Source organism: Rhynchophorus ferrugineus, unplaced genomic scaffold (assembly GCF_030347505.1).
Source record: "Rhynchophorus ferrugineus isolate W39M unplaced genomic scaffold, kcgeb_rfMv2 rfM4, whole genome shotgun sequence".
Taxonomy (NCBI): Eukaryota; Metazoa; Arthropoda; class Insecta; order Coleoptera; family Curculionidae; genus Rhynchophorus; species Rhynchophorus ferrugineus.
In genome coordinates, this window is record NW_027472583.1 from 56,567,035 (window position 1) to 56,591,713 (window position 24,679).

Consider the following 24,679-nt stretch of genomic DNA (forward strand, 5'->3'; position numbering starts at 1 on the left):
AGGATATATTATTTGGTAAGAGAGTAAATAACAATAATTTATACTTTATTAAAAATATCGGTCAAATTATTAAATAAGCTTGGTTCCACAAATCCCTTTCAAAATGGTCCCCATTGCGCACAATAGGTCCTTCTTTTAATCCCCTAACACTTCCGGGACACATTCTCTGACCCTTAAGATTTTTAGAACTTTAGCTTCAAATTTGACGAAAATTAGTCATGTTTGTCTCATAATACACTCAAGAGAATAACTCAAAAATGATATGTTAATATTATTAAAACATGTTTCGACAATATTTTCAATATAAATCAAAAATATATTTGATATATAATATTAATTACAATAACCTAATCTCTCTGTATATTAAAATACGTACAAACCGAAGAACTAACACCCAAGAAACATTTTTAAATTGCAGTTAATTAAATCTATTTTAATTATAACGAAAGTATAATGAGTAAGATTATTTTACAAACTGCAACAACAATTATAGAATCAGAACATCAAAAATAAGTATATATAATCTATTTTAAGTTTTTTGTACATACGTCATCAAGATGTTTAATGTATTACCTGCCGCATTTGTAAATTAATTTTGGAGTCAGACAATATTTTCGTTCTCATTTTATTCTAGTTAAAAAGAGACACAACGCTGTCTGGTTAGTTCGAACGACGTAAATGAATGAGCCTGTCAAAGTCGTACAGTTGTCAGACATATACAAATTCTTGAAAGCAATAGTGATTATAACTCTAACCTATAAACTATTGTGACTGTACAATTAAGTGTAGTTAGTACAAAATAACTTTAAACAGACTATATTTTTTTAATTAACTTAATGTTACAACTATATACATGCAATATTAAACCAATAATTTTTATAATCATAAAGTATTTTTATAACATCTTTATTAGATACGCTTAGTAATATCTTAATTATAAATTAATTTGTTACTACTTTTCATTTGTATTTGAATTAATTCACAAGCACGACGAACACGAGAAAATACATCAGTATGTATTCCTCAATAACAAAATTATAATAACTTATAGCTATAGGTTACACTAAAGGTATACACTTTATATAAGTTCGTATGGTTTGGTCCACTTCAATTTCCTGACATCCTGCGCGCTGTCCAGCAGTTGTATTGCTTCCACGTTAATGTGATTTAGTATTCTTCTTTTGTGTTTAAAAGCGAAATCTTAGATAATTTCGCAAATCCATTTTATTTCCAGGTCATCGTGCAATTGGTTGACAGAGTTGGATGACTAGTTGATTTGAATTTTTAGTGCAACCACATATTTGCACCCCATTGGTCCAAATTGGCTTTATAATTGTCATATAAATGAATATTTTTGATTTTAGATCAAGTTGAGAGTATCCTCCGACTAACCAGTATAGTTGTTTTACTTTGGTTCTAATGTGTTTTGCTTTTTGTCTAACATGATGTTTCCAATTTAATCTACCATCAAGATGGATTCCGAGGATTGATCCGATCTATTGAGTGATATAATTAAATTTTTATTATTTCGCCGCAATGCAAAATTAACGTGGACAGATTTGGTAAAAAGTATATAACTAAAATAATTGATAAGGTCTCATGCAAATACATATTTTGTTTCATTAATCCACAGATACTTCAATATTTATCAATGGTTTTCAAATATTGACCAATTTACTAATTAATAGTAATTTGTGTTAATAGAAACATGTGTTCGATTTAGATAAGGTATAGAGTTAGTTTCACTTTATCTGCATATTTTCATTATTTATAACTTTTATACATGTTTTTCACCTAAAATATATATTGAAAAACAATAAATTTAATAAAAAAGTTGTCTTATTTGAAAAAAGAATAGTTTCTTTACCTACATTTTTATAAAAAAATTCATTGATCATCAATGATTCTTTACTTATTTATTCCACAATTCAATTTTTAATCTGTCATTTTTTAATGTTTGTAAGATTAGCTGTCGTATTTTTTCCTCTCATTCATTTTATGTAATATTCTGAATCAAGTGATATCAAGAATTAATCGTTTTAAATAAACTAATTTTTATAACAAAACGCTACGAATTGATTCCAACAACTAACAAATCCATGAATTAAGTTAAACTAATAAATCAGTCTTGCTGATTAATTCGTATAATGTAAAATGCTTGTCTCATTTCTACAGAGCGACGGAAGAGTAATCAAAAAAATTGACGAGAACGAGAATGGTCCGAAATCCGTCATACTCAACATTAAAACAGGTACCGACGGTACCGATTGCGCCTCCACCAGGTCCTTCTCGTCTAACGGAGGCCTCGGTCGCGTCCAAACCATGATTAACATCATACAGCAACCCAATACCACACCCCTATCGCCAAACGATTTCAGCTACATACCCTCGATTGATTCGAACGCTGACCAGAACAAAAATCCGGCGGTGCCGATTAATCCCATATCCAGTAATGCAATGCTTAATCCCCAGCCGTATGCCGCCAACAATCTGGACACGTACCAGTCGCAGAACGACAAAACGAGCGGGGCATCGCGCGCCGTAAACAACGTATCGAAAAAAATGGAAAACAATAAAGGCAAAAGCAATAATCATATGGAAAAAACGATAGACACGGCTTTAAATAATCAATATGATCTGGACGAGCATCCAAAAGAAGGGGAACCAGGTATGACATATCTCTAACAACATAAATGTTATCTCCATTTTCTTTTCTTTTTTTGTTGTTGTCGGTTTAACGGATGTCGATATTTCGCGACTATAAAACAGTACGGTGTCGATATAAAGGGGACGGAGACAGACATCAAGTTTATATATAAATCAATAAATTAATGAATAAAATAGTCGACTTGGTGGGGCAGTGGTAATGGTAACAGGACGGTCCTCTTACTGTTGCGATAGCCGCGGGTTCGAATCCTGCTGGGGCATGGTCGTAAATTTATCTCTCTTATTATTATGTAATTATTACATTGTTACTAGTCGTTTGCGTCTAACCTACAATTTGTCTTTATGATAACTTAAATCTAGGTATATATAACTAGGAGGACCCATCGGCCCTATCTCAGTATCTGATGAAATAATGTTTACACATGTCACTGCTGTATTTTTTATTATATACACCTGACTACACAACACTACACAAAATCAGCTAGTTTGATTCTTTTGAGCCTGTGTCCTGTTCTGGTGGTATCCAAAAGCTGCAATACTTCAATATTCTCATGAGAATGGAGTCTTTCCTCATGCCCCCTTGCAATTCTTTTGATTTCTTGACTGAAGTGTGATCTGAAGGTTTAAATGTAGGTAATCAGTCCTATAGTATTTGGGTGAGCCCACAATACCTCTCAAGACTTTGTTCTGAAAAATTTGTATTTTATTTATGTTACTCTTTGCAGAACATCCCTATAATTGAACTCCGTATGTCCATATAGGTTTCAGTATTTGCTTATATAATAGCAATTTATTATGTACTGATAATTGTGATTTTCTTCCAATTAGCTTTACAACATTAGTTAAATTCATTCAATTTTACTTCATTTCAGATCTTTCACAACGCATCTATAAATATTTGGAAACGGTTCATTCATCAAGTGCTAAGCTATCTGAAAGTTCTCTCATAGTTTGTCTTCGTCCAATAAGATTTATAATTCATTGCCTTGGGAGTTCTTTGATCCTGCAAGCCGCTCTTTTTCAAAATTAACATTTGTATATCAATGAAACTAACAAAATCAAAAGTAGCTTAAGTAGATTACTTTTATTCTAATATGGGAAATATTAAGTGGGATAAGAGTCCCGCTATCATTGAATATATTAATATAATATGAATATAATGGAGCGTTTATTTTCAATAAATATTGTCACTATTTCTGCTCGTTTCTGTAGTGTATATTTATCCATAATAAAATTTGGACATCTACACAACAAAATGGTTAAAGAAAAACTGAGTTAAATGTGACATAACCAAGATGGCGTGCAATGAAAATGGTAGCGGAATCTTTGCCTTACCTTAGTGTTAAATCAAAATGGCAGCGGAACTTTTGCCCCACCAATGTTAAATACTAATATATTAATATCCTACACGCCTTGCTTGTATATTAATGCAAGTACAACAGAACAGTAGTAATAAATGGATTTGTTAATTAAGATTGTAATAAGCATACCGAATGTAAGATGTAATAAATAACTAAAATATGCTGCCACAGAGATGGGAAAAAGAGTGGCTAAAACAGTATGTTAAATAAAACAGAAAATTCTTTTTTTTTTCATAACACATTATGAAAATGACGAACCCAACTAATTTATAATTCTATTAATAAACAGAATTCCTTGAAGAAACAACTAAACTTTCAATTTATAAAAGATATTTCAGCAGTTCAAATACTAATTAACATTCAGTTAAAAATGTTAATATGTTCAATATCGCAAATCATAAAATGTAACAGTATGATCAAAAATGCACGAGACACGCTATCATTGATTATATTAATATAATATGAATATAATTGGTAATAGTGGAACGTTTATTTCCAATAAATATTGTCACTATTTCTGCTCGTTCCTGTAGTGTATATTTATCCAGAATAAAATTTGGACATTTACACAACAAAATGGTTAAAGCAAAACTGAGTTAAACGTGACATAATCAATATGGCGCGCAATCAAAATGGTAGCGGAATCATTGCCTTACCTTAGTGTCAAATCAAAATGGCAGCGGAACTTTTGCCCCACCAATGTTAAATACTAATATATTAATATCCTACACGCCTTGCTTGTAAATTAATGCAAGTACAACAGAACAGTAGTAATAAATTAATTTGTTAATTAAAATTGTAATAAGCATACCGAATGTAAGATGTAATTAATAAAAAAAAATATGCTGCCACAGAGATGGGAAAAGACAGTGGCTAGAACAGTATTTTGAATAAAACAGAAAATTCTTTTTTTTTAATAACACATTATGAAAATATCGAACCCAACTATTTTATAATTCTATTAATAAACGGAATTCCTTGAAGAAACAACTAAACTTTCAATTTATAAAAGATATTTCAGCATTTAAAATACTAATTAACATTCAGTTAAAAATGTTAATATGTTCAATATCGTAAATCATAAAATGTAACACTATGATCAAAAATGCACGAGACACGATACAAATTTTCTAAAGCCTAAAAAATCTCCACCCCTCTTGCTATGTAATCCATCTCATCTTCAATACACACGAATATTTCCAATAGGCGCTCAAGCGCGTAAAGCTACTTGAATCTTTGAAAATAATCCCCTTTTTCAAATTTCGAAATGTTCAGGAACTAACGCGGAGGGACAAAATTCAGATTTCGAGAGGGTCCAGGGACTAGTGATGGATAACAGCAACAGTAACAGCAACAACAACGCTAATCCTTCGGAAAGCAATTTTAACACTATCAAAAAACGAAAACGTTGGGAACCTATCGATCTGGATGAGAACGGCAACATTTTAAATCCCGCGATGGGCAAGTTGAACGAAAACCTGATAAACGGAGAGAACGTCGATTATATAGTTTCGCTGGAACAGGTAAAATTCGCTAATATATGTTTTTCTATTTGCTAAATACAAAATATCAGGTTCTTGCATATATTCTGATCATTTTTTCTATTTAAAAAGGTATTTATTGACTAAAAGTTATACATTACATATTAATATCCAGCAATAAAGGAAATTAGAAAACTTAATTAAAGTAGTATTCCGATCAAAACACGCTCCCAATTTTTGGAAAATGACTGAATTTATTACAATTTTGAAACCTGAAAAACCACCAAATGTAATCTTATCGATCTATTTCACTATTACACAGTAATGTAAAGTGTTTAAAATTCTTGTTAAAAAAATTAACCAAACAAATCATATATAGTAAAATACTAATACTTGTACATCAGTTTAGCTTAATAAATAAAATATTCAACTATTGGCAAGGTCTATATAATCACTGACAGGAAAGGGGGGGGGAGGTTAGCGGAGACGCGGTGCACAACTCCACTATTTATCAATTACTTCCTTTGTATGTCTTATCAAGTTCATCCAAACCGAAGGTGTTATGGTTGACAATGCTTCCTTCTACACATCAAAACAGCTTTTATTGGAATATCCTTCTCAACCAGTAATATATCTGCAATTAATTATGAATGAATATAATGACCAACAAAACCCAATTGAATGCTATTGTAACTGTTAATTTTTTCCATTAATTTTCATTGTCTTTACACATTTTTTGTAACTGTCTTGCCAAGAGTGCCACAATGAACCATTTTGAAATATTCAAGGTTCTTACATTATCTTATGCCTTTAGTTGAATTATTTTTAAGGTAATGTCTGTAAGTTCCATTAAACCACTCCGAGGGTCATCTTTACACTACTTAAACCCTATGCCCTGTAAGAATGTATGAAAGGATGTCTTACATCTCTCAAAAAGCTGTATGTCCCTATTTCTTTTATGTATACTTTCCAGAGAGACAATTTTCTCTAAAATTAATTAAAAGTAATTTTATTAAATTATCTTTATATCGATAAAATAGTTTGTGTACTTACTGTTCTTATACATTTCGTATATTGGATCTCTATAGAGCCAATATCAAGATGGTCAAGATTCGTCACCCACTTTGTATGTAGATAGGTTGTCTTGGGTGAATCTAACGTATTATTCTTCATTTTGTAAGCGATGTTATTCACAGTACCCACAGTAATATTTAGCATGGCAGCAATCCACTAAAAACATTTTCAATAAAATTGTAGGAAATTATATTATTTAATATCATCAATAATTACCTCTCTAACGGAATTTACTGGCAAAAGGGGGCCTCAATTATCTCGTTCCTTTTCAAAATAACCTATTAAAGCAGCTATCAATTTGTATCCCTGAATATCTATTGTTTTCGGCATTTTTAAACTTATCAAATTTTAAAATTTAATAAAATAAGGGTTAAAATAATGTTTTGAATAATAACAAGCTGTCAGACCAATGCAAAATTCTTGAAAGCAATAGTGGTAAGAGTTTTTAACTCTTACCTATAAATTGTTGTGGCTGCATCATTAACTGTAGTTTATAGATATAGTATAATGTTAAAATAAATTATATTTGGTAACATTTTTGTTCAATTATTTTATTTATATTAGAATTTTCTTGTATGTTAAAGCCAAACTGAATTAAAACAGAGAGTTGGTGCGGCAACATTGTAATGTTTCGACGTCACAAATATCCACGACGCAATACTAAAAAAACTTTGAATAGACTATATATGTCAGGTGTTCATATTATCTTGTTGTGTCTTCAAGTGTTAGAACGTTAAAAACATATTATAAAATATATTAACAGAATCCTGAAAACAGCAATCTCAGAAAATTCTAGAACAATATCTTAAAATAAACGAAATTTTACAGGGTCTAACAACTACATTCATTGACGAATTGCAGGATAATAGCGCTATAAAAAACTTGGAACAAGCGAACGGCGACGAATTTCATTTGAAGCCAAACGATCGATTTCACATCGTGGAAGAAGCCACCAAAGATATTTACATCGTTCCCATAACTAAAAAACCCTGTCCGCCCAACGAAGAAATCAACGAAATCAGTCCGGAGGAGAGAGAGGAAGAAATATTGCTGGAGAAGGCTATTCAGGAAGAAGAAGCTGACGGAAATCAGGAAGAAACGCCAAGCCAAGAAGAATGTATGTAAATGATAAATTTAGATTAACAATAAGATTCACAAAATGTATTGAACACTTTTTAGGTGATAAAAATGAACTTAAAGAAGAAATCAAAGAGGAAATAAAGGAGGTAGAACAGCAAGAAGCGAAAGAAGAGGAAAAGGAACTTGAACGCCAGGAAGCGATCGAGGAAGAAAAGGAGGAAGAAAGACAGGAGGCGAAGGAGGAGGAGAAGGAACTGGAACAGCAAGAGGCAAAGGAAGAGGAGAAGGAGAACTGTAAAAAGCACGAACACAAGACGGGGGAGAAACCGGAAACCGAGAAAAGGTCATCGAAGAAAGAGAACAAAAAATCGAAAAAGAAAAAACATAAGAAACCACATCCGAAGAAAGAGTTCCTGCTTCTGCCTTACAATGAAGAAAAGCGTGGCGCGAGATATAAGAAACATTTACCAGCATTACCTAAATATAAACGGAAGCACACGAGACAGCATCAGAGAAAAAAACCATATGCTGATAGTCAGTATATGAACTCGTTTTATGACGACTCTGATAATCCCGAAGAGACGTTCGATTTCATTCCATCATTCAATCAAAGACAACTTAAATCAGCTAATTATGATTACGATCCCTACTTAGTAGATTTTGATAACCATCTTAAGGAAAACATAATCGCAGATTCAAAAGGTACTTATCACAAATCATCACATCACAAATTTCATAACAATTAATGTTAGCTGATCGCATTATTTCGATTATTTTCCACGTTAAAAAGGCTTTTATTGAGATAAATTGGTACAACATATATTAATCAAAATAATCTTTATTATTTTCCTTTGTCCCTTATCAAAGGAACTGTAGTCCATTCAATAGAATAGTGAACTGACGTCATCTGAATTGATAACGTCTAAACGTGGCAATGTTGCCACATCAAACTCTGAATTTTAGTTCATTTTGGCTTTGATATGGACTTAAAACTACAATTAATTATATAGTTATAATAGTTTGTGTTATTACTCTTTAAACTTAGTTATTGTTTCCTCCGGTACAATGTTTCCTTGTAAAGTTTTTTTGATATAACCGTATTCCTCCTTAGTTAGCTTTGTTACTACCTTATACATCCTTCTAGATAAAACTAGCAACAGAATAACTGCATTCTCCCTAATTCATTTGCCATATCTGCAAGACCGTTAGTATTCTTCCTCTCCTCAAACATTTTAACCAAATGCTCATGTATATCCTGAACAATTACACACATATGTGTTCACATAAATCTTTCATACTCCACAATAAAATTTCCTACATTCCATCCCTCATCACGCTGTCTTGGAAATTGTCACCATAGAATCATATTCGGAACTTTTCGCTAATTAATTTCATTCAAGTGAATAACTAAGCTATTAATTTCCAAACTATTTATCATGTTTTTACAAATCCACCAATTGTCAATTTTTTCTTAAATGTGTACGATCGAGTTCATCCAAACCGAAGGTGTTATTGACCATTCCCATTTCCAACATGAACAACAATACATCTCCAACGTATTATTAATAAATGTTGTGACTAATAAAACTTAAATCAATTGAGATTCCAACGTTTATCTGTTTCCATCGACTTTTGTTGCCTTAACATTATTTTTATTATCATCTTGCCATAAGTGACCATTGGGTATATTGGTCCAATTCTGAAATATTCATGTCCCAACTAAATATACAAATTCAAATAATCCTTGATTTTATTGCATGATTTTAAATTTAAAAATGTCCATTTACACAAGTTCCATTAGACCTCTTCGTATGTTATCTTTACACCATTTAAATTCTATATTATCCAACAGTGTATGAAAGGACGTCTTTTTAACTAGAATAAAATAGAGAAGAAAACTATTATCTGATTCTAAAACGAATTTACATCTTGATGACGTTCAATGTTAATTTGGATAGACTATATATTGGTTTGATAGCCATCAAATCATCGATCCCATTTCTTCAACATTTAAAACCTGTATGCTAGCCCTACGAATGCTACATCAATCTGACGAACGGATATCAGACGGCGCTATGTCTGGTGAGTGCGAGTGACAACATGTGAATAAGCGTTGTCATCCTGTAGATGGCTTTGCCTCTGTCGATCAATATTGTTGATCCTTCTAGCAACAATATGTCACTCAACTTGTTTAGGTGACGTTAGTAGACATGTACAGTAAGAACCTCATTTGAAATTAGCTGATGGCACCTTCCTGTGCACCAAAATTTTATTTTCTTCTTGCTCTGAAGATTGTCGTAGTAAACGCACGTTTTATCGCCAGCTATAATATACCAAAAACTTTTCTTTTTGCATGGCAATTCGAAATGACATTTTCACTAAATTCGGGCGGTAACCATTTTCCCTCCTTTTATATTTTCTCCATCGCATTAGATGCATCACACTTCACGAAAAGTGTTGATTGATCAACTGCTAAGCTGTCTGAAACTTTTCTGAAAATTTGAGATGGATTTTCTTCCGATAAGTCTTGAAGTTCATTGCCTCCGATTCATTCTCGTCTTTTGATGATCCTGCAGGTCGTTCTTTATTGTATTGATATTGAGTATTGATTGAAGTCACGCTGAAAGTGTACGATGAGCTTCGGTAACAGATTTCATCAAATAAAATAACAAAAGCTATAAGTGTCTAAAATGTAATCCTTTCTCACTTCTCACTGATCAAAATATATGCAAGAACCTTAATAAATTATCGTTTTATGCTATATTTTTAGAACTAACGCGTGATAATGAAAGGAACGAGTACGATAATGATCCTGTCAAGGAAAGCGACGACTTATTCGAAGAAGATAAAGCGGAAAACGAACAAATCCAAGCAAAAGGTTCCAAGTTACGGAACAACAGAGATGTACCTATACCCGAATATATGTTCCACTATTTTGATCCTTCACAAGTTCATTTTAACAAGCGCAGCCTGAATTCTTTGGACTATCAATACAATCCCAAAATGATCGATGATAGCGAGATACACGGACACTATGATAAGGACACTCATCAATTGGAGAATACAGTAGGTAAGAAAATATGATATAATAATTATTAGATAGACGATAATTCGATAATAATTATTAACAGCAATTTTAAAATTTACCAACACATTGGGCCTTAATTAGGTTCTATTCCATTTTTGACATCTATTTTTACGGTTTTCCGACCTTTATAACTAGAAATGTGTACTGCGAAAGAAGGTCTCTACAATAATAATTTTTTTATTGAACTACATTGGAAAGTTATTTATAAAAGATTGAAATAGTTCGAAGATTGACATTACCGTGTCAAAAAGACGATATTAGTAGATGCATTTTTCATCGCTAGTCACAATACGCCATAAAGAACGCTTCATTTTTATATCACAGGCAATAAAATGATATCATCAGTAAATTCGTGTGGTAACCGTATTCCATCCTTTTGGCTCTTTCTCATGGCATGCAAAAGTCTAGAACTACTAAACTGTCCGAAAGTTCTTTGAGACTTTGAGCTGGGTTTTCATCCAATAAGTTTTCCAATTCATTGTCTTCGAACATTTTTAGTCGTCCAGGCCCTTCCGTGTCATCGATATCGAAATCGCCCCTTAAGTAATTGAAACCAAAACCAACAATTGGCATACGACGAAATAGCACCACCATACGTTTCAAAAAATGGTTCAGTAGCAGTCAAAGAACAACAAATGTCCAATATTGAACATTCCATGATTTGTTCAATAATACTAAATCAAAAACTATTATATTATGTAGACAGAGATATTGATTGATAATATAAAGAGAAATTATAACAATTCAGCCATTTTTAAGTTATTTTTAAGATTTCTTAGAACATAATTAATTCTATATATAAACTAATGTAGGTCTTGTGCATTACAATAAGAGTCTGATATTGTAATTAAATATATTATTACTATGCAACCCTGCTGCAATTCTGCAAAATAAACGTTTTTTTGCAAACACTAGATATTTATATTCCAACATGATAATTTCATTTTAAAAAACCAGAAATAAGAACCAATATATCTACTACGAAATGTTAATAATATGCAACCATACATACTGTAAACAATCGATTATTTTAATCATATACAATATAATTTTTAAAAACCACCGTCATTTTTGGTTATCATTATTGTTATTTAAAGAAAGATAGAGTAAAATTAATATTAATCAAACGTATATTAATTTAAAGTAGATATACGAAGAAAAATTAGCAAATACCACAAAAATTGTTTATCTTCAAAGAGTTGAAAGTGGACAAAAATTTAAACGTAATTTAAGTTACCATTATTTAGGCAAAATCTCTGTAGGTATTCGTAAGAAGATGAAGTCAGAGGACGATTATTCGGATGAAGAAGATGCTGTGTTCGATAAATCGACTAAAAGACGTAAAATTAACAGAACTATCGATCAAGATAATGATGATGAGTACAATTATTCTGAAATATCAAATGGTACTATATCCTGGCCTCTCATAGGTTTGTTTCATATATATCAAAGGCATCGAATGCATATAGAATTTACCATTAAAATATATTATATCATAAAAAATATTATAAATCATTTCTAGTAACAGTTCAATTGAAAAACCCCGGCCTGCCTCATAGATCGCGCTACTAGAATTAAATCCATATGTTTTTTGGTTAGAACTAACCCTCAAAAGTTGCGTGTATAAATTTAACAGCTGTCGGATCATTAGTTTGTGAATTGTAACATTTTGAGTGAAGCAAATTTTATTATTGTGAAAAAAATGGATAAAAAGTAATCTGGCGTGCTGATGAAATATTACTTTTTGGGGGAAAAGCAGTTAAAGCAAAAAATTGGCTTGATGCCTAGTTTCCGGACCAAGCCCTAGGAAAATCAGCCGTCAAGGAATAGTATGCTAAGTTTAGACGTGGTGAAATGAGCACCGTAGATGGCGAACGCAATGGACGCCTAAAAGAGATGGTTACCGAGGCTAAAAAATCCACAAAATGATTCTGAATCACCATAAATTGATATTTAATGAAATAGCAGACATTCTAAAGATATCAACTGAACGTGTACATGATCTCGTTCACAAATATTTGGGTATGAGAAAGCTATATGCAAAGTGGGTTCAGCATGAGCTCACTTTTGACCAAACGACGAGTTGATGTTTCGGAGCAGTGTTTGAAGATGATCAAGCGTAATAAATCCTAGTTTCTGTATCGATATGTGACAATGGATGAAACATAGCTCCATCATTTCACTGCGAAGTCCAATCGAAAGTCATCCGAGCGGACTGCACACGATGAACCCGCTCCAAATCATGGGAAAACGCAATAGTCGGGTGGCAGGGTTATGGCCTTTGTATTTTGGGATACGCATGGAGTAATTTTCATTAACTACCTTTAAAAAGGAAGGACCATCAACAGCGACTATTACATAGCATTATTGGGCCGTTTGAAGGACGAAATCGCCGAAAAGCGGTCGGACTTGAAGAAAAAGTAAGTTCTGCTTCACCAAGACAATGCACCGTGTCTAGCCCCCAGCGACTATTTCTTGTTCTCAGATCTCAAAAGAATGCTCACTGGGAAGAAATTTTCGTCGAATGAAGAGGTGATCGTCGAAATTGAGACCTATTTTGAAGCAAAGGACAAATCGTACTACAAAAATTGTATCGAAAAGTTAGAGGGTCGCTATAATCAGTGTATCACCCTTGAAGGGAATTATGTTGAATAAAGAAAACTAATATAATGTGTAAAAATAAATGTGTTTTAGTATGGTAGGCCGGGGACTTTTCAATTGACTTGTTACAGTTGAGAATATACCACGAAACAGAATTTCATAGTATGAGACAGCATAATATTTTCTCAATTATCACCTCAATTATCATCAGCCCTAATTTCATTGTTATAAAGCTTAACAATAATTTACTGTAAGCAATTTTTCTGGTTGTGGTAAGTGTCTACTACTATTCTACTACAATTGATATGGAAAGCTCTTATCTTTCCTAATTTTTGTCGAGTCATAAGTCATGTAGAAGCATTTTAAAAAAGAAGAGACTATGGATATAAAACATTGATCACATATATCTATGTTCAAAATTGGGCAAAACAATCCCGTAGATATTTAGATGGATAGGTAGTCTATGACAGTAATCTCCTCATTGTGAGTGTCACATATATTTGAACGTTATATATAGGGTTACAAACAATTGCCAAAAACATATTTTTGTTAAATATATAATATAAAATAATTAATACAAAAAAAGTGATAAACTGCAAAACAGTATTTTGCTTGTTTTAGAAAACGTGAATGAGCAAGCGGCCAACTTAAAGGAACAATCGAAAGCCTCAGCCATCACTGGAGTACACGGTGGTAAGAACACGCATCTAAAGAAACGTCCCTACAAGAAAAAGCCTAAAGGTAACGTTAACTAGTAAAATCTATTCTTAGTCGAAATTTAACAGTTATTATCTATTACAAACAGACCAGTACATCAAGCGTGAAAATCGAAATGCTGTACATAAAATCAAGCTCGCCAAAACGTTAAACAGAAACAAAGATGATAAAAGTACGCGTTGCTTTTCACAATTTTTGGTAATATTAAGATTTTTTTTTTTCGTTATAGGCAAACATTCTAAGTACGCAGATGAAAAGGCACAAAAGCGCAAGAAGCTGAAGCACAAATATATAGACAGGCCATTATCCTCGCAACAGAAACAGGATATTTTCCTCAGATATAATCCAGAATTCCAACGATTTCCCAGGTTAGTGCATTTTCTTTTCCTATGATTTTTGCAGAAATTATATTTTTAAAAAAATTATGTCATTATTCTACAAATATTATATATATATATATATATATATATATATATATATATATATATATATATGTGTGTGTGTTATTAATTAGTTAAACTTCTTCTTCAATTTATGTGAGATCCTAGCCAAGGAGATGCCATTTTTTGCCTGCCTGGTGGCTGATGGTAGTGCTATATTTGCTGACACAGATGTTGAAGCTTCCAGTATTCTTCACGATATAATTCACACTGCTGCACCATATGACTTGATAATTAATGAAGACGAGACTAAAGTACTGACACCTGATGTCAACTGATCGTCTGCTAGGAGAAGAGAGACATCTGCCGCTAATGTGATAGGCCAAATGGGCTAAACTGCAGAAGCTTTTACTTCTTTAAGATGGTGGAATCAAGGGAGTATTACAATAAAGACTAAAATTCGCTTTTCCGAATGCTTACTTTCGTAGTACTTAGATATGCATCCGAGATTTGGACATTAATTAATTGTGATGTCTAAGGCAAATTCTACATGTAGAATATCATTCTCCTACGATGCGATAATCGCTGCCCAGTTAAGTAACAAATCCAAAGATGCGGATTGGATGTCTGCCCAATGAAAAGTAAATAAAATCCTCACAGACACAGCCAACAGCTTCGAAAAAAAAATAGATCAAAATAATAGAAAACGGTCTAAATAATAGAAAGCCCACATTGTCCGAGACCAAAGAGGTTGTGGCTGATTGTGGCGAGATTTTGTGATAAATATACAAAAACCTGCGGAACCAAACGGCAACAAATTGGTTCATTCAATCCAAGCGCCAGCTATAGACTGATATTGTTGATAATCACTACATAGTATAAAACAAAGTCGCCTTTTCTGTCCCTATATCCCTATGTGCGCTTAAATCTTTAAAACTACGCAACGGATTTTGATGCGGTTTTTTTCAATAGATAGAGTGATTCAAGAGGAAGGTTTATATGTATAATATATGCATAATATACTAAGGCAACATTGCTAATTTTAGAGGTTTCTAACGTGTTGTCGTAAATTAACCTATTTTTTTAGGCTTATTTAGCAATTAGCAAAAACGCTGCCTAACCCTACGAGTTAGATCAAATTAATGTACTACAGTATTGTACACCATAAAAAGGTCTACAAAAAAGTCCGCGATGGTATATGTTTATCTTTTAGGGATAACCCACATTAACCATTTTTATTGTTTACTTTTTACGTGAGAAAATGGCTTATTTACGAAGCTATTTTAAGCAATACGGCATTAATCCTTATCGAATTAAGTACCTTCAATACAGTGTGCAATTAATATAGATCAATATGGTTCCTTACAGCATGTAAATTAAACAAATATTTTCGGAGATATTACAAATTTAAAATTTGCGTTTAAAAATGTGTAATGTAATAAAAATTGTATGAATTTAGATATTCCAAAGATAGCAGGAAATCTTCATAGCAAGTATAGGGGAAGAGGAATTGTTTTACTCCAAATTTAATGCGTGCAGGCCAAGGGCAGTAATGAATGAACCAAAAATACTGGATCGATTTCAATCATGTTTTCATTGAGTGACATAGGCATATATATTTTATGCCCGTGCAAAGTCGGAGCGGGCCGCTATGTTTTTATATACAACGTTCATATTTTTTCTGTAGTGTATTTAATTTAGTATCAGCATTGCACCCGTGCGAAGCCGGGGCGAGTCGCTAGTGATATTATATATCCAACACTGGTTCCAAACAAAATTTTATTAAGACTTCCAATATCATTTCCCCATTATCTCAGTAAATAAATGACATTTTTATCTAAGTAAAATGAATTCAAAATCATTTCCATATCCAACCATAATATGCTTCATCAAAAGAAATAAACTAGAACCAAATCGATTGCGTTAACCTGAAATATTAGTTGTTACTTAATTCGAATGATACGATACTTTATATTTTTATTATTGAACCATTCTCATTTTCTATTAGTCTTATTGAAGATAATTTTAAGGAAAATACTATAAAATAATTACCATTAGGCCAACACTTATTATAGTTGGGATATATATTCGTCATTATTGTCACGCTTCCCAAATACCCAATAATTTCAATAATCCCTCGAAGTTTCATAAAAATCCAGATAAAGATCATATGGCATCATTTGGAACAGGTACTGATCAGAAATGTAATGTTTAGTGAAAATTCCATTACAAGTGCTTTTCAAAATGACTGTGTCCCATTTCAGCATGTACAAGTACTCAGTGTTAATATAAAATGTATCTATTGTAATTGTGTCCTTTTCATTCTCACAAGTTTCTTCACAATCCTCGGCAAGAACAAAGAGATTGTTATCAATTGTACCATCCTTCATTACCGAATAAAATTAACACTGAATATAACAGCAACAGTGTTTTGTAAAATTTATGAAAATCCCTCAAAACTAATGCCTAATACATTTGATCTTATCACCCTTTTCCTGTAGATTCCTGCAAGACGAAAACAGATACCGTAACGTAATGGAAAAACGAGCTATGGAAAACCCGCGATACTTCCACAATACCTACGACCGTTTCCCTATATCGAACGACTATTTCATAAAACCCAAGAGAGGAGATTTTGTAAAACGGGAAGAAGAAGAAACGACAACGCAGGGCAAGAAACAAACGGAAACGGAGGAGGCTGTGTCCGAATCCAGCGTTTCTAATTTAGCAGAAGGTCGGGAAACAATTAAATAATAACCAAATAATAAAAAACGCGTTATTCAGAAGCGGCAACTATTCCCGAATCGGAAAGTAATCCCGACCAGGGGTCAACGATGGGTAACCGGCAAAAATTTGAACAGCCCAATGGTAATGCTGCGGACACAGCGACTTTACCACCAGCCGCTAAGGACATTCTGGAAACCGCGGAGTCTGATTTATTTGAGAATACTACATTACCTGGAGTAAGACAACAAAAACCAAGGTCAATAATGTATAAAAATCATTTTTTCAGCTTTTAGCAGTTGATAATAATAACCCTCAAATTCAGAACAAGACCAACAACATGATAACGCCACTGATTTTTACCACAAATGCTGATGATCTAACAGAAGGTGAACAAGAACATTTTCTAAATTACAGTATACAATAGATTAATGTTAATTGCAGGTACAGAATGTTCAGCCGAGCCCGGCGCTCGTCAAGAGAAATTCACACCATGTCCTGATGAAAATCTGAACCACAGCTCGGTCACTATGACCAGTATATTGCCCATTATATCAGAAGATGTAACACTGGTAAATATATAAAACGTTTTCTTTGGAAATTCGAAATTATTTAAAAATTACCAAAGCTTTGTAAATTTGAAAACACTGATCAGTAATCCATACATAACAAAGTGTAGAAATCCTTCAGTGTTACTATTTTGTACGGTAGATTTGGAAGATTCTCATGCATATAAGAGTTTGTTTTTACTTTATTTTCATGATAATGTAAATGGTGTTTTCACTGCAGCTAAGAACAAACATTAGCAAAGAGGACTACATCGATCTAAACGAAATAATCGGCGGATCTTTGCCGAAAGATATCGTTTCCCAGAGTCTATCGAATGCCAAAGGAAGCATCCGAAAAGGTTTGAACGTAAAACGTTATAATGTGAGACACCTCAATTAAATACGAAAATCCCGTCCAATCTATTTGTTTTTCCTTATTACTTAGACTAACATACAATTATCCGGCTACAACAATTCCTTGGAAACGAAGATGATCTTAGATGAGATGTCCAATTTAATGATGAAATTAAAATATCACACGTCCTGTCAACAGCTAACACCTGACTTAAAATCGTACTTAAAAATTATCACCAGGAACGAAATGGATAGCGTCTTGGACAAAGTTAAAGACATGGAGGATGTTGGTAGGAATGTTTATTTATATAGATTAGTTTTATCTTTAGAAATTATTAATCCATATGTTAGTTTTAAATGATTGTGTGTTGTTCATCATATATTATGTTCAACGAGCGAAACTGTAGCAAACCCTAGTTTTCTTAACAATGATGCATCTCTCACAAGATTATTTTTTTACTTTTTCATCAAAAACTCAAGTAATTTCACTCTGTAACCACCCCATTTCCCTGACTTAGATCCTTTGTATGCCTGACTATGTTTGACACTCAATAATATTATTTAAAGACATTAAACTGAGTATAAAAAGTTCTTAATTATTCAATTATTTTACTTAGATTAGAATTTTGTTGTATGTCAAAGCCATACTGAACTAAAACTCATAGTTGATGCGGCAACATCGCGACATTTTGATGCCACAAATTTAAATGACGTAGGTACAAAATAACTTTGAATATAGTGTATTCGAATTTTAGCTTAAAAATATCACTATTTTTTGATCACAGAACTATATCAACAAAATACATCGATATCACTGAATATTTTTAATCTTTTTGTGCTTAATTATTCCCGTCTATTTTGTGTTTAAAATATTTCTTATCCCGTTCTGTTCAAAATCATAGCAGGTAGTGTCTTGGAGAAAGTTAAAAACATGGAGGATGTTGGTAGGAATGTTTTATTTATGCAGATTCATTTTATATCGAGTTATTAATTATTAGTCCATAGATTAGTTTTGAAGAAGGCTATCGACGAATCGACCAAGTGAAGCGCTTCTCGGACAGGTAACGTCTCGTATGTCAGAACAGGTAGTAATCAGAAGGAGCAAAGTCTGGAGAAAACGATAGATTCACCGCACTTCCTATTTTATATTTCCAACTATGTTTCCAACGGTTTTCTAACATTTGGTCGAGCAATATCTTGCTGAAGAATGAAATAGCTGTGCCCTTACTCGTATTTCAATCATTCTCATAGTAGTCAACTCAGTCGTATCAATTGTAGTTGATATTAATCCCCATTCATAGTTTAGCATATTATAGTATGTCACACCAAGATGATCCCTCCGAATGCAGAGTATTAGCTTGGAGCCATGGATATTCGGCTTTGCGTTAATGTCAATGCATGACCAGATGGTCCCCATGATTTTTTTCCTTTTGGTTCTTTATAATAGATCCACTTTTCTACACTAGTAACAATACCATGCCAAAAACTTTTCCGATTTTCCGAGCAGTATTTCACACACGACCAAACTCCTTTTAATGTCACTTGGCTACAATTCATATGACACAAAATATATTTTTTGGATCATTACAATGTTCTTCAAGTGAATGGAAATAGTTTATTCTCTTACTACCAACATTTATGAGTATTCTTCTTATGTGTTACATGAGTAATCGAGTAATGTCTTCAAATCCTCGTCTTTTATGGGCTGCCAAAAACGCCCTTTGTCCTCAATGTCAAAATTATTACTTTTAAAACATCGACACCTTTAAAAACAAACTCTTAAAATGTAGTATTCACATATTGGAATCTATGGAGCATGACTGCTATAAGCTTCACATAGAATTCGATGAACGTTGCCGCCTTTTTATTCAAATTGAATTAAACAGCATAATAAAGCAAATGCGACTTCAGACATTTTCAGTGGACTGAAAAAAACAGTCTGTTAGTGAGACTTCAACATGAAGTTATTTACAAATGTAGCCGATGTGATATACACAGTAACGCCATCTATTGTAAAATTTATTGACAGGGCAATCATTTTTCTTCCTTTTCATTTAAAGATGAACGTTTCTTATAAAGAAAAAAACTCCATCATTAGCCAGTTTAAGGCTTCAATTTGAACTTGCAATTCTGAATCTTCATATATCTTCAGCGTTCCGTTATATTCCTCAATCATACAAACATTTATTAACTTACAATACAAGATTAAGAAACAAGAAAATAATTTTACCAAAAATAATGTTTCCCTTTCGTATCAATCAGATCTGGACGAACACCAAAGCAGCTACCTCTTCCATAGCGGGGAAACGGAGAGCCTACCAAGCAAAGCGACGGTCATGAAGCAGTTGCTGGCTAAATTCAACGCCCTGCCGGACAATTGCAAGGAACGCGCCGAACCCGTCAAGGAGTACATCGAATCGCACTTGGCCATGATTGATAATGCTAGCGGACATAATGTCAGCAGCCAGGCGCCTGCGCCAAAAGAACACACCAAAACTAAAAAAGGTATTTTTTCCTTTCCGTGTTTCTTTGATTGATTAGAATGGATGTCCTATGTTTCTTTTGCCAGTATATATACGGTAAATTATATAAGAAATTGTAATTATTGGTTTAGGTGGAATTTGTTGTAGGCTCAAATTTTATCAAAAAAAATATATTCTTTACGGCTTTGTTTTAGCTGCGTTTGATACTAGTTGGTTTTATGTGTTACTGCAACTCTATATTTGCACCCCATAGGTCCAAATTGGTTTAATGATTGTATTATAGATTAACCTCTTTGATTTTAGATCAAGTTGAGAGTATCTTCCGACTAACCAGTATAGTTGTTTTATTTTGGTTCTAATGTGTGTTGCTTTTTGTCTAACATGATGCCGCAATGCAAAATTAACGTGCACAGATTTTGAGCTATTAATTTCAATTTTCCAGTCTTTTGTCCATTTGTAGATAACTTTTGCCATAATAATTGTATCGTCAGCAAAGGTTCCAAGTAGTGTTTCTGTTATTATTGGAATGTCAGCAGTGTAGAGCAGATACTGAAGAGCTCCTAAGACGCTACCTTGTGGAACTCCAGCTGAAATGTGTGTGTGTTTTGCTTTTTGTCTAACGTGATGCTTGTAATTTAATCTATCGTCAAGATGGATTCCAAGGTATTTTGCTGATTCTGCTTGAGGAATCGGGCATCCATTGAGTGATATAATTAAGTTTTTATTATTTCGCCTTAATTCAAAATTAACGTGGACAGATTTGGAGCTATTAAGTTGAATTTTCCAAACTTTCGTCCATTTGTAGATTTTGTTGACTGCCACTTGCACTTTTTCTATTGCCCTAGGCAGAGATATATCTTTTGCCATAATAACTGTGTCGTCAGCAAAGGTTCTAAGAAGTGTTTCTTTTGTTGTTGGAATGCCAGCAGTGTAGAGCAGATACAGGACAGGTCCTAAGACGCTACCTTGTGGAACTCCAGCCGAGTTTTTAAGATTGAGGTTGTTGTTAATTTCTGTGGTAACTTCTTTTGGAGAAATCAGATTTACAACTACATGGGGCTAATAAACAGGACTTCTATCTATTCTATATTCTACGTCAGTCGTCGTCGTACGAATACGTTATCTAAATAATCTGTGAATAATTTATCTTGTTCATCGTTGCGTCGAAACCATCCATTTTGATCGTTTTTAATAGTCGGTACCGTAATACTTTTAAATCTTCGAGTTATTTTCCATAGCAAGTAATCTTTGGCTGCTTTAGGGCTTAATTCACTTACATATTTTCCGAAGCAACTTATATCTTTTAATATTTTAATTTGTCTAATTACTAATTCTATTTCTATTTATTCAAATTGTCGCATCTAGTGTTAACAAAACTGTATTTGATGTTGATCTGTATGAGATGCCTTTCGAAAGGTAAAAGTCCAGTAGGTCTGGCACTTTATTACTGTCGATGGGCCAGTTAGTGGTTTCACGCCCTGAGTGAGTTACAAATAGTAATAGTTATTGCTGCGAGTAATTCGCTTCCTTTTCCAGATGTTATTAATCGTGAACCTCAGGTTGTGTGTTTAACATTTAATTCCTCACCAATAATAAACCTCGAGCAAAAAAAAAATCTCTCTATTGTTATTGCAACGGAAAATTAACATAACTATTCCCAAAATGTTAGCCAGTTAAATTAATAATCCCTATATTTAATAGAAATAAATGAGTTAAATAGCGGTAATGAGGACAATTTGGAAAACCAAGTTATCGTCGAAGGTTTAAGCAATTCGAATGCCAACGCCAACGAGGTCATAGAAGATATCAAGAAGGACAAAAGAGAGACCAATGAGGTTTCCTACGACCAAGATATAAGCACTTCCACGTCACAGCAATACGGACGACTGGCAGAAGCGGTGAGGTATAGAATCATTTAAATAATGCTCTATTTATCATAGTAATAGGTTATAAAGTATACGTTCTTCGTTTAGAAAAATGAGAAATAGACGTGAAAATGAGAAACGTATCAGTCAAATATACGGAAAGGCGAAGAGGTCGCCAAAAAACGATCAAGAACTTGCCGGAAATCATGGATTCGAGTCTCCCTTATTAATTAATTATTAATTATTATACACGATTATAATTTTATAGTTTGTTTTATATTTTTTTAATAAAGTATTTTCATATACTGACCCTGTAAATATATAAAGAAAGGTTTTACATTATTATAAGATGTATGACTAGATTTTTCATCATCAATCCATAATCGGCGCTCGGAGTTATTGTTCGTTCAGATTTGAGAACAGGAAATAGTCGCTGGGGGGCAGATCTGGAGAACACGGTGGATGATGAAGCAATTCGAAGCCTAATTCATGGTGAAGTCTTGGTGAATCAGCACTTTCTTTTTCCACAAATGCGACCGTTTTTGACGATTTCGTCCTTCAAACGGCCCAATAACGCTATGTAATAGTCGCTGTTGATGGTCCTTCCTTTTTCAAGGTACTCAGTGAAAATTATTCCATGTGCATCCCAAAATAAAGACGCCATAAACTTGCAAGCCGACTGTTGCGTTTTCCCACGCTTTAGAGCGGGTTCATCGTATGCAGTCCACTCGGATTACCGTCGATTGGACTTGATGGAGCCACGTTTCATCCATTGTCACATATCGACGCAAAAACTCGGGTTTATTACGCTTGATCATCTTCAAACACTGATCCGAATCATCAACTCGTCGTTGTTTTTGGTCAAAAATGAGCTCACGTTGCACCCACTTTGCACAGAGATTTTTCATACCCAAATATTCGTGAATGATATGATGTACACGGTCAGTTGATATCTTTAGAGTGTATGCTATTTCATTCAATTTCAGTTTACGGCCATTCAAAATCATTTTGTGGATTTTTAAAATGTTTTCGTCGGTAACAACTTCTCTTGGGCGTCCACTGCGTTCACCGTCTTCGGTGCTCATTTCACCACGTCTAAACTTAGCATACCAATCTTTGATGGTTAATTTTCCTGGGTCAGTATCCGGAAACTCGGCATCAAGCCCAGTTTTCGCTTCAACTGTATTGTTTCCCTTCAAAAAGCAATATTTTATCAACACGCAAAATTACTTTTTATCCATTTTTTTCACAACAACAAAAGTTACTTCACTCAAAATGCTATAATTCACAAACTAATGGTCCGACAGCTGTCAAATTGATACTTGATACTTGATTTTCCTGGGGCAGTGTCTGGAAACTCGGCCTCAAGCCAAGTATTTGCTTCAACTATATTTTTCCCTTCAAAAAGCAATAAATATAGAAATTTAAAGATTCCAAGTCTTTCCAACAAGAATAATAAAATGAAAGTTGTATTTTGGTAAATCGATGCCATTCCCGGAGTGAAAAAAACAGTGCTTCTGCATTTTTCCGGCTTCCTCCCCAGATCCAGACAAACGGGATGCCGGCAAAAAAACGGTCCGAGACAAAAGTTTTTAATGATCCGTGCGCTGCACAACAATATGCGACGTCGGGTTTATTATCGAACAAAAAAACCTCTCCCGCGGATCCTCCGCATTCCACATCTCCCCGTAAATAGACCTCGCGGGCAGAATTACACCGCGTAGCCCAGCTCTGCCCCCCTCTCTCTCTCTCTCTCTCTCAGTCTAGCGGCGACGGACTTTTTTCCGTTTGTTTGCCTCACCTGACGAGCATCCAGCCCCAATGTCCCGCGCGAAATAAAAGTTAAATTGCAGATATCCGTCGTAGGAGCGCAGGTGTCGTTCCGTTTTGCTTTACTCGTCCGGAATTATTCCCGCCGAGCGGAATAAAGTGACTAAATCTCCGGTTGCGTCTTTCTTTACGCGTGCAGAAGAACTTCGCCAAAGAGATAATCCTCTTCGGGGGTTTCTTTGCCTCTTTTTCCTGTTTTGCTAATAGAAAGTCGACGTTTCGGATGTTCCTTACTCTCGGTCGGATTGTGTCTGTTGGTGTAATTACGGATGGGATTAGGGTTAACGTCGGGCGTCGTGGAGGAGGAGGAGGACAACAGGGGCGGTTTATTTCTCCCGATTTCTATTGGTCCCCATATATTTCTCGTAAAATATTAAAATGTGCTAAAAAGTGCATACTGCATGTAAAGAATAAAGTTTAAACATC

At 33.7% G+C, this 24,679-nt stretch overlaps 1 protein-coding gene across 1 annotated transcript in view; it reads left to right on the forward strand.

The window, feature by feature from the left end:
* Window positions 1-22,646, forward strand: part of LOC143196376 (uncharacterized) — a 63,456-nt gene extending 40,810 nt beyond the window's left edge. Inside the window, exons 6-22 of the mRNA XM_076404039.1 lie at window positions 2,176-2,668; window positions 5,304-5,551; window positions 7,412-7,700; window positions 7,763-8,365; window positions 10,434-10,733; window positions 13,974-14,093; window positions 14,158-14,241; window positions 14,299-14,437; window positions 16,951-17,183; window positions 17,234-17,412; window positions 17,463-17,562; window positions 17,618-17,745; window positions 17,963-18,103; window positions 18,167-18,365; window positions 20,338-20,580; window positions 22,260-22,456; window positions 22,532-22,646. Coding sequence (XP_076260154.1) covers window positions 2,176-2,668; window positions 5,304-5,551; window positions 7,412-7,700; window positions 7,763-8,365; window positions 10,434-10,733; window positions 13,974-14,093; window positions 14,158-14,241; window positions 14,299-14,437; window positions 16,951-17,183; window positions 17,234-17,412; window positions 17,463-17,562; window positions 17,618-17,745; window positions 17,963-18,103; window positions 18,167-18,365; window positions 20,338-20,580; window positions 22,260-22,456; window positions 22,532-22,546 — 3,711 coding nt within the window. The 3' untranslated portion in view covers window positions 22,547-22,646. The remainder of the gene's footprint in view (window positions 1-2,175; window positions 2,669-5,303; window positions 5,552-7,411; window positions 7,701-7,762; window positions 8,366-10,433; window positions 10,734-13,973; window positions 14,094-14,157; window positions 14,242-14,298; window positions 14,438-16,950; window positions 17,184-17,233; window positions 17,413-17,462; window positions 17,563-17,617; window positions 17,746-17,962; window positions 18,104-18,166; window positions 18,366-20,337; window positions 20,581-22,259; window positions 22,457-22,531) is intronic.
* Window positions 22,647-24,679: the final 2,033 nt, after the last annotated feature.